General features: G+C 51.2%; 1 protein-coding gene across 8 annotated transcripts in view; it reads left to right on the forward strand.

Annotated features, from left to right (window-relative positions):
• GATAD2A (GATA zinc finger domain containing 2A) overlaps positions 1–13642 on the forward strand; it is a 101474-nt gene that overhangs the window by 79889 nt on the left and 7943 nt on the right. For all 8 annotated transcript variants that reach the window (XM_081136463.1, XM_081136457.1, XM_081136462.1 and 5 more), the window contains 7 exons: positions 6194–6326; positions 6457–6588; positions 7975–8064; positions 8677–8808; positions 8973–9140; positions 10849–11128; positions 12809–13107. In XM_081136463.1, coding sequence (XP_080992589.1) covers positions 6194–6326; positions 6457–6588; positions 7975–8064; positions 8677–8808; positions 8973–9140; positions 10849–11128; positions 12809–13107 — 1234 coding nt within the window. The remainder of the gene's footprint in view (positions 1–6193; positions 6327–6456; positions 6589–7974; positions 8065–8676; positions 8809–8972; positions 9141–10848; positions 11129–12808; positions 13108–13642) is intronic.

Here is a 13642-nt window from a genome sequence, read left to right on the forward strand (position 1 = left end):
GGTGCTCATTGGAGTAAGCACATGGAATTGCTTTTGGTTTTGACTCAGATACCACTCCAGGTTGTATCTGAAACTGTGGCAGCTCACAGGCTTGAGGATGGCCCCTCCTTTCCTGTGGGACTTTTCTCCTCACCCCGTTTGTTGGGCAGCTCTGATCTCTTACCTGGTCTTCCTGAAACTCCACGTCCATCTTATCCCAAGTTCTGTATCTGCCACAGGCAGCCGCCATGTGTAGAGGAGAACTGCACTGGTCTCTTTGGGGGCTTTGAGAGTCTGCAGGGGTGACTACTGGGAAATCCCACCCCGATCTCTCCCTGCTTTATCCCAGGGTAGTGTCTAGGGGGGATGGCTTCTGTTGGAGACAGTCTGAGGGAGGACAAGGAGTTACCGTGGTGTGGGCTAGCTCCCTATTGGCCCCTTTATCTTAGTGTTTTAAAGTAATGATATATTGGTGTAGAATCGTCTGTCGGGTCTCCTGGTTGGCTGGTTCCAACAGGGCACTGCTTCTTGGGCTCTAGTCCTTGCAGTCCCATGTCAGCTGGGCTGGATGTCTGGTGGCTTTGTCACTCACATGGGAAGCCTAGGTCTATCTCCATGTCTGTCTCTCTGGCCCTCAGAGACCCCCTTTCTACAAAGCTAGCTTGGCATCTTATACCAGGGTGGTCTCGGGACCTGCAGTATCTGGGCCTTCTGGAGACAGCACTCACTCTAGGGGCCCAAGTGGAAGCTGCAAGGTTCCTGTGGCCTTGCCTCAAAAGTTAGCAGTGTTGCTCCCTCCATGTTCCTGTAGTTCAGAGAGCAAGTCACAAAATCAGCCCAGGTCATGGAGACAGGACTGGACAGGGTGTGAGCACAGTCGAGGGTCAGCTGGAATGAGTGCCTCCACAGGGCTCTCAGGCTGGGCTGATGACCTCATCCGGGTGGAGTGCTGGTTCTCTATACAGGGTTTTGTCAACCATGAGTGTTGGGGCTTCCTCTTAACATCCACCAGAGTGCTGGACTCACAGGCTGGAGGTTGGACTTCCAGGGCCTGATTCCTGAAAAGACACATAATGACACAGAATTCAGAAATCCTTTTAAGTGAATTTGCACATCCTTTAGCAACACAGCATCTATTGTGCCTGTGGACATAGTCACCCATGTGTGCAAGGTTTTCAGTCACTCTACAGGTATTGCTGGGTTCCTTGTGGACTCATAGACCCCATCCTGGAACCAGGTGCCAGGGAAGAGGAGGAAATGGGCATGTGCCAGCCCTGTTGCCTGAAAACCCACTGTGCGAGGCCGTCCTGTAACTGCTGGGACACAGAAGCTCACAGAACAGACACAACCCCTGCCCTCCCAGGTTTGAGAATCTTAAGAGTGTTACCTCAGTAGTCGATTGTGTGCCAAGCCGGCATTCACAGTGAGCAGCCCCTTAATGCTTCAGGAATGGTCAGGACTCCGACTGTCCTGACAGCTTCCTAGGGTATCTGAGCCTCACCTAGCAACTCTGAGGGGTAGCCGAGGTGAAACCCATTTCCATCCTTGTAGGAGGCACAGAGAGGGAAGTATCGTGCCCTAGACTCCTCACTTGCAAGAAACAGAACCAGGTGAGATCACAGGTGGTTTTATGGGAGTATGATAGCAACACCTGTCCCCTTCTCCAGTGTGCAACCTTAGTGCACAGTGCCCACTCATGGTAGGCCTTTGTGAGCATGGCCACGGGCTCTGGGAGAAGGCTCTGTGGCCTCTCTGCCACCCCTAGCCAGCATGGCACTAGGAGGAGATTCTTGCTCTTCTGGCTCTAGGGAGGTGGGGAGCCTCACCGCCTCTTCTGAATTCCTAGTATCATATCAGGGCTGGACCAAGCAGTGCTCTGTTGGAACCAGCCAATCTCTTGCCCTTTGCTTGTTGTGTCATCCTGGGAGCATCCTGGCTCTTACTGGGAGTCGTGGGGCCCTGGGGCCCTGGCTGCTGTTCTGTGGCATCCTGCTGCCCCAACTTGGGGTGGAAGAAAACCTGCCTGTGAAATGGGCAATGACTGTTTGGGAAGGCAGAGGCACTTTCGTTGGGCGAGTTTGCTGGTGTGAGGGTGAGGGTGCTGGTCGCTGGCAGGGGCACACTACTAGGCCTGTGCTGCCCTTAAGTGGATCCCCCAGAGTTCTGCTTTGAGCTCCCCAGCCCCAGGATGGACAGTGGTGGGCAGGGTTTAAGAAGGCTTCCCCAGGCACATATACTGTGGGAGCACTGACTACACCAGAGGAGTAGCTGGGCCAGCCAGGGACCTTCTGAGGGCACAGAAGGTTTGAAGTGCATCTTGTGTGTTGGGGTTCACAAGGGGGACTTGGGAGTGCGGTGGAGGGAATGGTGGTGAAGGTAGGAGCCCACAGCTAAATGAGCCCAGGGTATGGAGACTGGTGGGGCTGGATGGGGTGGGTAAGAATCAGCTTGGCCTGGGAGGTGTGAATGTGCTCCAGTAGGAGGAATGTCCTGGGGCCCAGGTGGGAGTTTGCAGAAGGAACAGGTGAGGCTGGTGCTGATCTAGCAACTACTCACTCCACCTTTAACCACAAGGAGCAGCCACCTGCTTCTGGGCCTAACTGCTGGGCTAGAGACGTAGAGAAGAAGGTTCTGGCAGGGAATGGTTTATTGCTGCTGGTCCTGAGGAGGAATTTGTTGTCCTGAGGTCTTATTGTACATCCCCAGCTTCCCTAATGTGTGCAGGAATTTTAGAGATCTTGCTAAAAATGCAGGCTTAGATTGAGCAGGTGTAGGGCAGCAAGATGCTACATTTCTACAAGGCCTGGAGAAGCTTCCCCAGCTGCTCCTGAGCTGAGGTGGGTAGTGTTCCTGTCTCCCTTGGTGGATCCTAAGGACAGAATCACCTTTTATCCAGAGGTTTATCCCCACTGCCTGGCACTGGCACCACCTACTTCCTTAGGTGGACGTTCAGCAAATAAGAGTTGAATGAATGGATGAATGCAAGAGTCCAGATTAAGTACTCCTTCCCCAATGATCAGGCAGGCTCAGAGAATGACAAAGGTCAGAGCTTCTGAGGATTGTTTCTACCTTCCCTCGATGAGACTGCTTCCTTTGGCATGGGGCAGGGAAGGGGGGGTGACATGACACTAAATATTAACCTCACACTGACCTCTGGCTGGTGAACAGCTGGGACAGTAGCCTGGCATAGTGGGTGCAGGATTCTGTCATAAATTAAGTTTTATAATCCTGGTCTTCCCTCCAGAAAACTTGAGGGGAGTTCCTGGCATGTAACAACTTTTGTGTTTGTTTAGCCAGGGCCTGCCCAAGAGGGAGGAGGTGTTGAGACCATTTTTGCTGATTACAGCTTGGCCTGCGTCCAGTGATTTTTCATAGGCCACATAAAAGCTCTTGATTATAATATTTTACATAAGGGTTCCCAGGATGGGTTTACTGGATTTGCCCTGAAGTCATGTAGCTTCCAAATAAACTTGTTGCCCAGGTGACTGCCGTGGACTGAAGCAGTACACGGGGCCATGCTACCATCCCCCTAGCTTGTTGGGCTAGATTTTCTCTGCTTTTGTTTCTCTGGCTTAAGTGGTTCTATAATTTAAAACAATTTTTTAAGAAGAATGCCCATGTTAATTTTGATCCTGTATCAAAGAGGTATTATTTTTCCTGAATTAGAAGAACTCTCTGGGAAGGAACTGAGACACTTGAAGGACCTTTGTTTTACAGATGGAGCTTAGGAAAGTTTTTCATGTTGGAAACTAGAGGGCCTGGTGGTCCCTCTGTGTTTGGAAGTGACCCAGTCTCTGTAACATACCATAGTCTCCGTGGGTGGGCACCACACAGGAAGTGCCTGCCAGCCTGGCAGCTCCAGGGTGAACTGGGTGCCTCCATTTTCTGACAAACACCTGAACCCTACCTCACTTCTCAAAATGAAGGCTGCTTGTCACAAACCGGTTAGAACTGGCTGTTGCTATGGTTTTCACTTTGGAAGGCACAGTTAAAGGGTCACATGACCAAGGAGGGAAATGCCTTTGTCACATGACTTTTTGGTGGCCTGATTAGCATACAGGAAGTTCACTCCCTGCTGGGATGCTGAGTGATCTTTGATAGGAGGTGATGTCATCTCTTGGACGAGTTATTGATTAATATCAGTCTAAGATGGGACCTAGGAGTGCTGTGTTCAGTGGCCATCACAAGGAGCTGCAGCTTCCAGATGGTCTGGTTCCTGCTCTCTTCCCTCAGGCAAATTTCAGGGATTTTTACATCTCACCCTCTGAAGAAGTGCACACCCTCAATGAGATGATTGAAAAGTGATAAATCCATGTGAGTCGCCCTCCTCCAGCACATACTTCCTTAGAAAGTGCTTACAGTCTAACTCTAGATGTGGTTCTGCCTGGGCTGCTGCCCACCTGGACAGGGACCAGTGCCACAGATCCTGTGCTGGGGCCTTGCATCTGCTTGGTGTCTGTATGCATGTCCAGAGAACCTGGAATTGGAGCCCAGGGTCACCTTGGAAGTTGATCTTGGGCTGAATGGGCAGCCAACAGAGAGACACAGAGACTTAAAAGAGTGGTGGTTCCTGAATTAGGTTGATTTTAAGTTTACTGAGGCCAGTGTGAGATGTCCTGGGATACTTTATAAGCAGCAGCCAGATTCTGTACTTGAGAATGTGGGCTAATAACCCCAATGAGCAGTTGTATGCCTTGAAGTCGGTGCCTTTTTTTCCACCTCCCTGGTCTCTTGTGCTGGTTAAATTGGATCAGGACTGGGAGTGTTGAGGTGCAGCTGCCATGCAGCTCTGGGAGGTGGGATTAGGATTGGCCTGGATTGGGATAGGGGGCCTAGGTCCCCGGATCCAGGGAGAGTTAGTGGACCTTCAGCATCTGGTCCTCTGTGAATGTGCAGCTCACACCAGGAACAGAAAAGGTGGTTTAGTGGGCTATTAAGCATCAGTTGTCCAACTATAACTCTGCCCCTGCTTAAAACTGGGATGTAGTGGAAGGAGTGGGACAACTTTGAGCTGTTACTCAGTTAACTTTATCAGTTTGTTCTCTGGTCAACAGTGCCACCTAGCGGACGCATTTTGTCCTGGTTTTACTGCTGAGGGAAAGAATGATCTCATTCCTTCAACACAAGTATTGAAGCCAGATCTTAAGGGAAAGTTTACATTGTGCCTTCAACAAATGGAGCCGCTTGCTTGGTTGGGGGTGAAGTGCCGTCTCTGGGACCCATTGATTCTATGTATGGGGTCAGTGACACCATAGCAGAGGCTCAGATGTGCCTATATGTCTTAGGAGACTTGGGATAAGAGGACGAGAAAGTAATGACAGGGGTGGCTTTGGCACCAGACCGATTCACCCACTGTTAGAGCATGGAGGATAGGAGTTGCTAGAAACCAGTTTGTGAGCAGATCAGATGGGCAAAGAGTACTCAGACCTGTGATATAAAATGTATCCCATATTCTAGTCTATTTCAAAACATGTAGCCACTACTGCCATGTTGCCACTGGAAGGATGAAGAGGCCACATGTGGTCCAGGAGGGATTATCCAGCAGGCAGCCTCAGCCAGGATCCAGGGCCAAGTGTTTGTTTGTTTGTTTATGTTAACCCTTACCTGAGGATATTTTTTCTGTTGATTTTTTTAGAGAGTGTGGGTGGGTGGGGGAGACAGACATCGATGTGAGAGATACACATCAGTTGGTTGTCTCCCACACCTCCCCTGACTGGGGCCAGGATTCAAACCTGCAACCCAGGTACATACCGTGACACTTCTGTGTGCAGGCCAACACTCTAACCATGGAGCCACACCATCCAGGGCTAACCACTGACATTTTTAATTCAATACCTAGCCACATGGTAGAGAAAGAAGTGGTGGTGTTTTCCAAAATGTCTGTGTCACCCTCAGACATATAAGTGTCCTCATCCCCAGGGTCACAGAAGCAGGCACCAAGAACAGTCCCAACTGGGAGGGGCCCAGCTGTGCACCGGTGGGTTTGGGTACTGCATGGTGAGTAGTGAGAGAAGGCAACCTGGGTGGGTGGTGGGGAGGCCATCAGGGAGGACACAAGGAAAGATGTTGTCACCAGTGGGACAGTGTGCTTGCCACCTTCTTGCTGTGTCTGTGTTTGAGTCGGCATCTGAGGGTTATGGGCATGGGGCTCTGGGGAACAGTGTCCTGCACAGTCGGTGTGCTCTGGTAATGATTTGCTGTCCCTACTGTACAGTGACATGAAATCCGAGAAGAGAGCCCCCTCGCCTGATGTGATTGTGCTGTCTGACAATGAGCAGCCCATGAGTCCTCGGGTGAATGGGCTTCCAAAGGAGGCCTTGCAGGAGACAAGCACCGAGGACCTTATGGTGAGCCTTGTCCCCATGCTGTGGACCACCACACCCAACAGCATCCCTGAATGCAACTGGTGACAGTGGGGCCTGTGCTTCTGGCTGGCTGCTGGGCCTCCCTCTCAACCCTGTTCTCTTGAACTTGCAGAAAAGCAGTCCTGAAGAACGAGAAAGGATGATTAAGCAGCTGAAAGAAGAGTTACGGTTAGAAGAAGCAAAACTCGTTTTATTGAAAAAGTTGCGGCAGAGTCAAATACAAAAGGAAACCACCGCCCAGAAGGTGTGTGTGAGTCTGTACCTTCCTTAAGGGTCAGTGGAAGCCATTCAGAGCTGGGGTTAGAAAGACTGGTCATGTGGGGACGGGTTTCCTTGGGGATGAGGGCCAATATCTGAATAGAAATTTGGTTTCCTAGCCGGTTTGGTTCAGCAGTTAGAGCGTTGGCCTGCGGACTGAAGGGTCCCGGGTTTGATTCCAGCCAAGGGCACATACCTCGGTTGTAGGCTCACCCCCGGCCCTGGTCGGGGCTTGTGTGGGAGGCAACCAATCAATGTGTGTCTCACATCAATGTATCTCACTTTCTCTCTCTCTCTGACTCTCTGAAAAGCAATGGAAAATATATCCTCTGGTGAGGATTAAAAAAAAAATAAACTTGGAGACTCAAGTCCCCATTTTAGATTTAGCTAAAAGGATGTCAGAGAATATCAGAGTACTGCTTGGTCTAGCATGTTTCATATCTGAGTACATAAAACTCACTTCCTCTCAAAGCATCAAGGGAATGGAAAGCAGATAGATGTGTGAAGCTGCAGGAAGCACACTTCTAGGTTCGGAGCTCTGTCCCGAGTTCGTTTCCAGAAAGCCCTCCTGCCCTGTATGTGGCTGTGCTGGCCTGCGGAGGCTGCTGTGGGATCGTGGACAGAGGTACTGTCCCAGTGCCTGAGGTTCTTTGTGGTGCTGCTCTGAGCACAGCTTATCGTGTAGGGCAAGTTCATGTTTGTTTTGTTGGATTTCTGGGAAGATTCCAGGTTGATTATACGGCTGTCCTTAGAACCAGTCACTAAACCAGAAAAGTGATTGCATGTCAGGCAGGATGGCTAACAGTGTGTAAAACTCATATCCTCCGAGAGAAAGGGACAGGAGAAGGACACCCACTGGTCTGACTTGGGGGGTTTGTTTGAATTCTCACCCCACTCAGTCAGCAAGTAGATGTTGCCTGACGTCTGTTAATCTCTGGGTAGACAGTGCCTGCCTATTACCTATTTCCTTGTCAGTTGTTGAAGATAAGGTAAAGTGACCCAAGTCTATCCCTGTCCTTTCCCTAGTGGAATATGTTACTTTAAGAGTCCCAAAGTTGGGATTAACATGTCCAGGCCCTGGGTCCTTTCCCATTCCTGCCCTTCCTGCACCCCACATGGCAGAGCCAGCACCTGAACCACAGAGTAATGCCAGGAGTCCCCAGCGGGAGAGGGGTGCTGGAAAAGCTCTCCTCTGCCCATTTTGAACATGTCAGTTCCTGTCGCAGATAGACTGGTCACTTACCAGGCTGGAAGCAGAACCTTTGCAAGCCTAGTACCTTTGTGATAGGAAGAAAATCAGTCCTCCATCAGGATTATGGGGTGGGCAGGACTGATGGCTATCTCATCTCCCGAGTATCCTGCTCTCTTACAGCCCACAGGCTCCACTGGGAGCACCGTGACCACCCCTCCCCCGCTCGTGCGGGGCACCCAGAACATTCCTTCCGGGAAGCCATCACTTCAGGTCAGTGTTCCCTCCTGATCAGGCTCTTGAGTAGCCCTGCAAAAGGCTGCCTGCTCCTTTTGATTAGACTGGGTGAGATTTTCCTGCTGGTAGCCCCTAAATCATGTTCACATTCCCAAACTAGGCCACCATTGACATCATAAACAAATCACACCAACGAATGGGAGGCCCCTCCTATAACCATTCCTATTGAGACTGGAGAAAGGACTAAGATCCTACCTAGACAGACTGGGCTCCCTTCATTCCAAGTCTCCCAAAGGCAGTGGTGCCTTGTCCCAGCCTCCTCTGCTCACAGGGTGAGACAGGCAGAGTTCTTGCTCCCAGCCACAGGGCTGAGGTCTGGACAGGGGCCCAGCTCCCCTCACACAAACTTGAGCCCCCAGCTCACACCAGCAGGCACCAGGCACCAGTCCTGGTTAGCTGGACTCTTGTGGTGGTGGGGCTTGTGTCTTGACTGAGCCCATGCTGTCAAGGTTCTTGTTGGAGTCTGTGTTCCTTGTTTTTATGTCTTTTCTATTCTTCCTTTTTTGTTATGAATAATGCTTTTATAAAAATAGCAAACCTGTTTGTTTAAAAAAAATGTTTAGATACAGAGATTGGTATCGTTTACAGACCTCTTCGACTCGAATGCCTGGTAGTGTCATCCCACCACCCCTCGTCCGTGGTGGGCAGCAGGTGTCCTCGAAGCTGGGGCCGCAGGCGAGCTCACAGGTCGTCATGCCCCCACTCGTCAGGGGGGCCCAGGTGAGCAGGGTGCACTCTTGGGACAGGAATACGGCCAGGCAGCCCCAACCAACTGTTTACCTCACAGAAACAACCCTTTCCAGACCTCAATTGGAGGCTGCGGAGCCCAGCCCTTTCCTCTACCTCCCTCTACTGTCCCTCATTGTCTTGTCCCTACCCCACAGCAAATCCACAACATCAGACAACATTCCAGCACGGGGCCACCTCCGCTACTCCTGGCCCCCCGGGCATCTGTGCCCAATGTGCAAATTCAGGGACAGAGGATCATCCAGCAGGGCCTTATCCGTGTCGCCAATGTCCCCAACACCAGTCTGCTCGTCAACATCCCGCAGGTGAGGGCCGTGCTGTGCCGACTTGGGGAGTGTGCCTTGCAGCTGCCCCCAAAAGGTCCCACAGTCCTGGGGGCACAGTTGGGTTGTTCGATGTGACCTACCTGCTCCCTCGGAGCCAGGTGAGGCCTCAGATACCCCATGTGGTTTATACTTGAGCTCCTCTGGGAGTGTCAGGCATGTTAGGTCACAGGCAGGAATTCTGTGTTCAGATCTGACATGTGGCAGAGGTGGAGAGTTGCTGAGAGGGTGAGGGGTGCAGACCTGAGCTGTGACAGGACTCTGAGGGCTTGGGGGAGGCAGGCTTGGGAAGGGTAGATGAGGCCAGGGAGGTGTTTGATGGGCCTGGAGATGGCTGGGGGGCACCAGATCCCTTTCCACCCTTCCCCCGCAGGCGCAAGCACATGAGCAGCATGTGTCTGCAAATGTCCTCACAGCACCAATGTATCTATTCTTATCCACAAGTCCCTTCAATTCTGGACAAAACTTCCTAGATGGGGTGGGTCTGTCCCTACTCAACAGAGTCAGCAAGACAGGACCAGGGGCTGACAGGCTAGAAGCAAAGCCCCATTGACAGATAAAATTACTGGGTGTGCAGGGGCTTTTGCTGATTGGCGAGTCAGCATCTCTGTCTCCATTGGCCTGGTGTATTCTTGCCTGCCTCCTCTAGGTCGGGATCAAGTGCAGTCCTGCCACCACATAGGGATGTTCTGGGAGAACAAAAGTTTGACCTATGCAAGCAGTTTATTTACCCCATAAACCTTGATCAGATCCCTTCTGTGTGCCAGACCCTGTTCCCATTTCAGCATGCCAGGAGGATGGAAGAAAGCAGGCCAGCAGCAGTGGAGCCAGGGGGCTCTGTTCCCAGTGAGGTGGGGAACCCAAGAAGGGGTCAAGGAAAACTGGCTGGTTGGTCAGTGGGGGGTTGGCCAGGTCAAAATGCTGCGATGGCATCCTCTGTGTTGGGGAGTGTCTGAGGGAACTGTCAAGGTCAGCTCCAGGTTTTGGGAAGAGCACATGACAGTGTTGGGGGTGAGTGAACTGGAGCAAGGAGACAATGGAGCGTTGGCCACTGGGGTCCAGACAAAGACAATAAAGTAGTGCAGGAATAGCAACAGTTGAGAGGGTTGAGGGGTGATAGGCTGGTGCAGGAGTTACTCTTTCCTGCAACCCCAATGAGGACATGTGAGCTAAAACATTAGCATCTCAGGTAAGCACATACAAAGATGCTCACAAGAGAAATGCCAGAGATGCCACTTAAGCCACCATTGCACCCCTGTGAGAAAGGAAGCTGCCCAGACCTGTGCTGAGAGGAGGGTCCGGCCATATAGGTTAGACAGTCGCCATGCTGTCTGGGTTGGTGCTGGGGGAACATCACTAAGGCGGTACTCACTGTCCTGGTTATGGTGATAGCTTGCTTCAGGGGTGTCCTCCTGGCAAAATGCAGCAAATTACAGATTTTAAATGTGTGTGGTTTATTGGAGATCAGCTAAGCCTCAACAAGTTTGCGTACAAGATTGGTCATCTCATAGGGTAGATGGTTTAATACTATTCTGCCTGCTGCTCACAGATATCAGGCAGCTTGGAATTTCTCAAGGATCCATTAATTAGTACAGCTAATGGTGCTGACCTGGGCTGTGGGTGCAGCAGTAGGGCCTGCCTCAGGACGGGGCACCCCCAGCACCCTGACCAGGTTGTTGTTTCCCAAAAGCCATCCCCAGCCTCACTGAAAGGAACGACAGTCACCTCTGCTCAGGGCAACTCCACCCCCACCAGCGTGACTTCCGTGGTCACATCTGGTGATTCTCCAGCCAGCCGGCAGGCGGCTGCCAAGCTCGCGCTGCGCAAACAGCTGGAGAAGACGCTGCTTGAAATCCCCCCGCCCAAACCCCCTGCCCCAGAGATGAACTTCCTGCCCAGTGCTGCCAACAACGAATTCATCTACCTGGTTGGCCTAGAGGAGGTGGTACAGAACCTACTGGAGACGCAAGGTAAGTGCGCCCTGAGCTAGGGTTGTTTTCATCTCTTGCCACTGAAGGTTCTGTTACATAGGTTTTTTCAAATGTACAGCCCTGTCTATGCACCTATGGTGTACCCAGAGCTGCCTTAAAGATTGGCTATTATGGATATTATGGGTATTGTTTCATCATCAGTTCTGCTTGTTGTGAGGTTTGACAGCTTTTTTTTTTTTTAACCTTAACCAAGGACGTGTTTATTGATTTGAGAGAGAGAAAGGAAGGGGAGGGGGGAGGGAGAAACATCAATCAGTTGCCTCCCATATGCGCCCTGACCAGGAATTGAACCAGCAACCTTTTGGTGTATGGGAGGATGCCCCAACTAATTGAGCCACCTGGCCAGGGCAGAGGTTTGATAGCTTTTTAAACACATTGCAGGCACCTTTCCTGTTAGGGTCTCCTGAGAACCAGGCCCTGGTGAAGCTCAAGGCCCCTAAACACGTATCTAGGGGGACAAGCAGTGGCACTGTGATGCTGGTGTGCTGTGAGGCAGGTGGTCAGTGAGGAAGAATGCCTGCTGGAGATTGACATGACAGGCTTTGCTTCCAAACAGAGCCTTGAGTGTTCAGAGCCCCCAAGGTGGGAGAGGACACCTACACCTAAGTCAGACTCACTGTATTGCCCTCCTTGGAAACAGTTTGGAAAATGTACTTGCATGTTAGGTGGTTTTAGGAATAAAAGGGGCATAAACAGGATAGTGATCAAAAACAATACTGGAAATGAAGGTGGAGGCCATGTTAGCCCTTAAGGGCCCTCCACCAGCCACTGAACTGGGGACGCTTGTGCCCTGAAATGGAGCTGGTAGTGACATTAATTGAACAGCCAGCCTGAACCCTCTTCCTGTGTAAGCTTTTCAGATGCTCATAACTGAGGAGGAGGCATAGTCATAACTGGAACAGGGAAGGGGCTAACAGTCTCCACCTGTCAGGTTGCCTTGAGGAACCACAGAGAGGGGTGCAGGCTCTGACATGGCCTGGTTGTGTGTCTGGCTCCCTTTGGTATCTTCTTTATGATGAAGTAATATTATTAGCAAAAGAGCTGCTGCAAGGCCAGTATAGGAAGGGCAGATGGGAGGCCAAGTCAGACCAGAATTCCTGCCCCTCCTACACTGTGGGCAAGGCCATTGGGAGAAGCCAAGATGATGGCACTATGTAACTTTTTTTTTTAATCCTCATCAGAGGATATATATATATTTTTTTTTCCCCATTGCTTTTCAGAGAGAGTGGAAGGGGGGGAGGGAGGGAGAGAGAAAGAAACATCGATGTGAAAGACACATCGATTGGTTGCCTCCCGCACGTGTCCTGACCAGGGCCGGGGATGGAGCCTGCAACCGAAATACGTGTCCTTGGCCAGAATTGAACCCTGGACCCTTCAGTCCACAGGCTGATGCTCTAACCACTGAGCCAAACTGGCTAGGGTGCTACATAATGTTTTTAAGAGTTCATACCAAGGATGCCTGACCCACGCATTTCCAAAGCTCCAGCCTGAAAAGCTTCCCTGAGGCTGGCCCAGTGCATACAGATGGCGTCTGAGGCTTTGGTTTTCTGAGCTACATGGCTTGGGATGCTGCTCTTCCTCTATCCTGTATCCTGGGTAGTGGGGGTTCTGACTGACGTCTTGTTCCTTTGATGTGAGCGTACCCATCTCCCCCTACAGCAGGCAGGATGTCAGCTGCCGTCGTGCTGTCCCGGGAGCCCTACATGTGTGCACAGTGCAAGACAGACTTCACGTGTCGCTGGCGGGAGGAGAAGGGTGGTGCCATCATGTGTGAGAACTGCATGGCTTCCAACCAGAAGAAGGCGCTCAAGGTGGAGCACACGAGCAGGCTGAAGGCAGCCTTCGTGAAAGCACTGCAGCAGGAACAGGAAATTGAGCAGCGCCTTCTGCAGCAGGGTGCAGCTCCTGTGCAGGCCAAAGCTGATCCCGCCACTGCCCCGCATCCTACTCTGAAGCAGGTGAGTCCTTGTGTAGGAGCCAGAGTCATGACCTGGAGGCCTGGGAACTGGACTGGGGCCTCACCCTCCAGGAGAGGTGCCTGTTCCCTGGCAGAGAAGTTGTTGCTAGCAGGCAAAGTGTTCTGGTGTTCTGTCCCACATTCGGCGAGCATCTGCCTGATTGTTAACTGTGTCTAAATTGCGTTTAATGGTGGTGTTTGGTGGTGAAAATACTAATTTGCAGTTTTTTTAGATTTTGTAGCTTTCACGCTCATTGTGCTGCCGACAAGTACTTCTTGTCTATAAGGACTTTTCTGATAGCCACATTGAGATACAAAAGGGATATTTGGAAGAAATGTTCTAGCTAAATTAAGGAGAGAAGGAAGTTTGAAATCAAATTTTTTTGGCTACTGTTTTTAATGCTCTGCTTTCCCACCCCCTGTAGATCCAAAGCTTTCTGTTGGCAGTGTTTTGTATCCTTGGAAGTCATTTGTAATTCACTAATGATCATATCTTCTCAAGGTCCCTACATAGTGGGAGGCCACACTGCCCTCAG

Source organism: Miniopterus schreibersii (assembly GCF_964146895.1).
Source record: "Miniopterus schreibersii genome assembly, chromosome: 4".
NCBI lineage: Eukaryota > Metazoa > Chordata > Mammalia > Chiroptera > Miniopteridae > Miniopterus > Miniopterus schreibersii.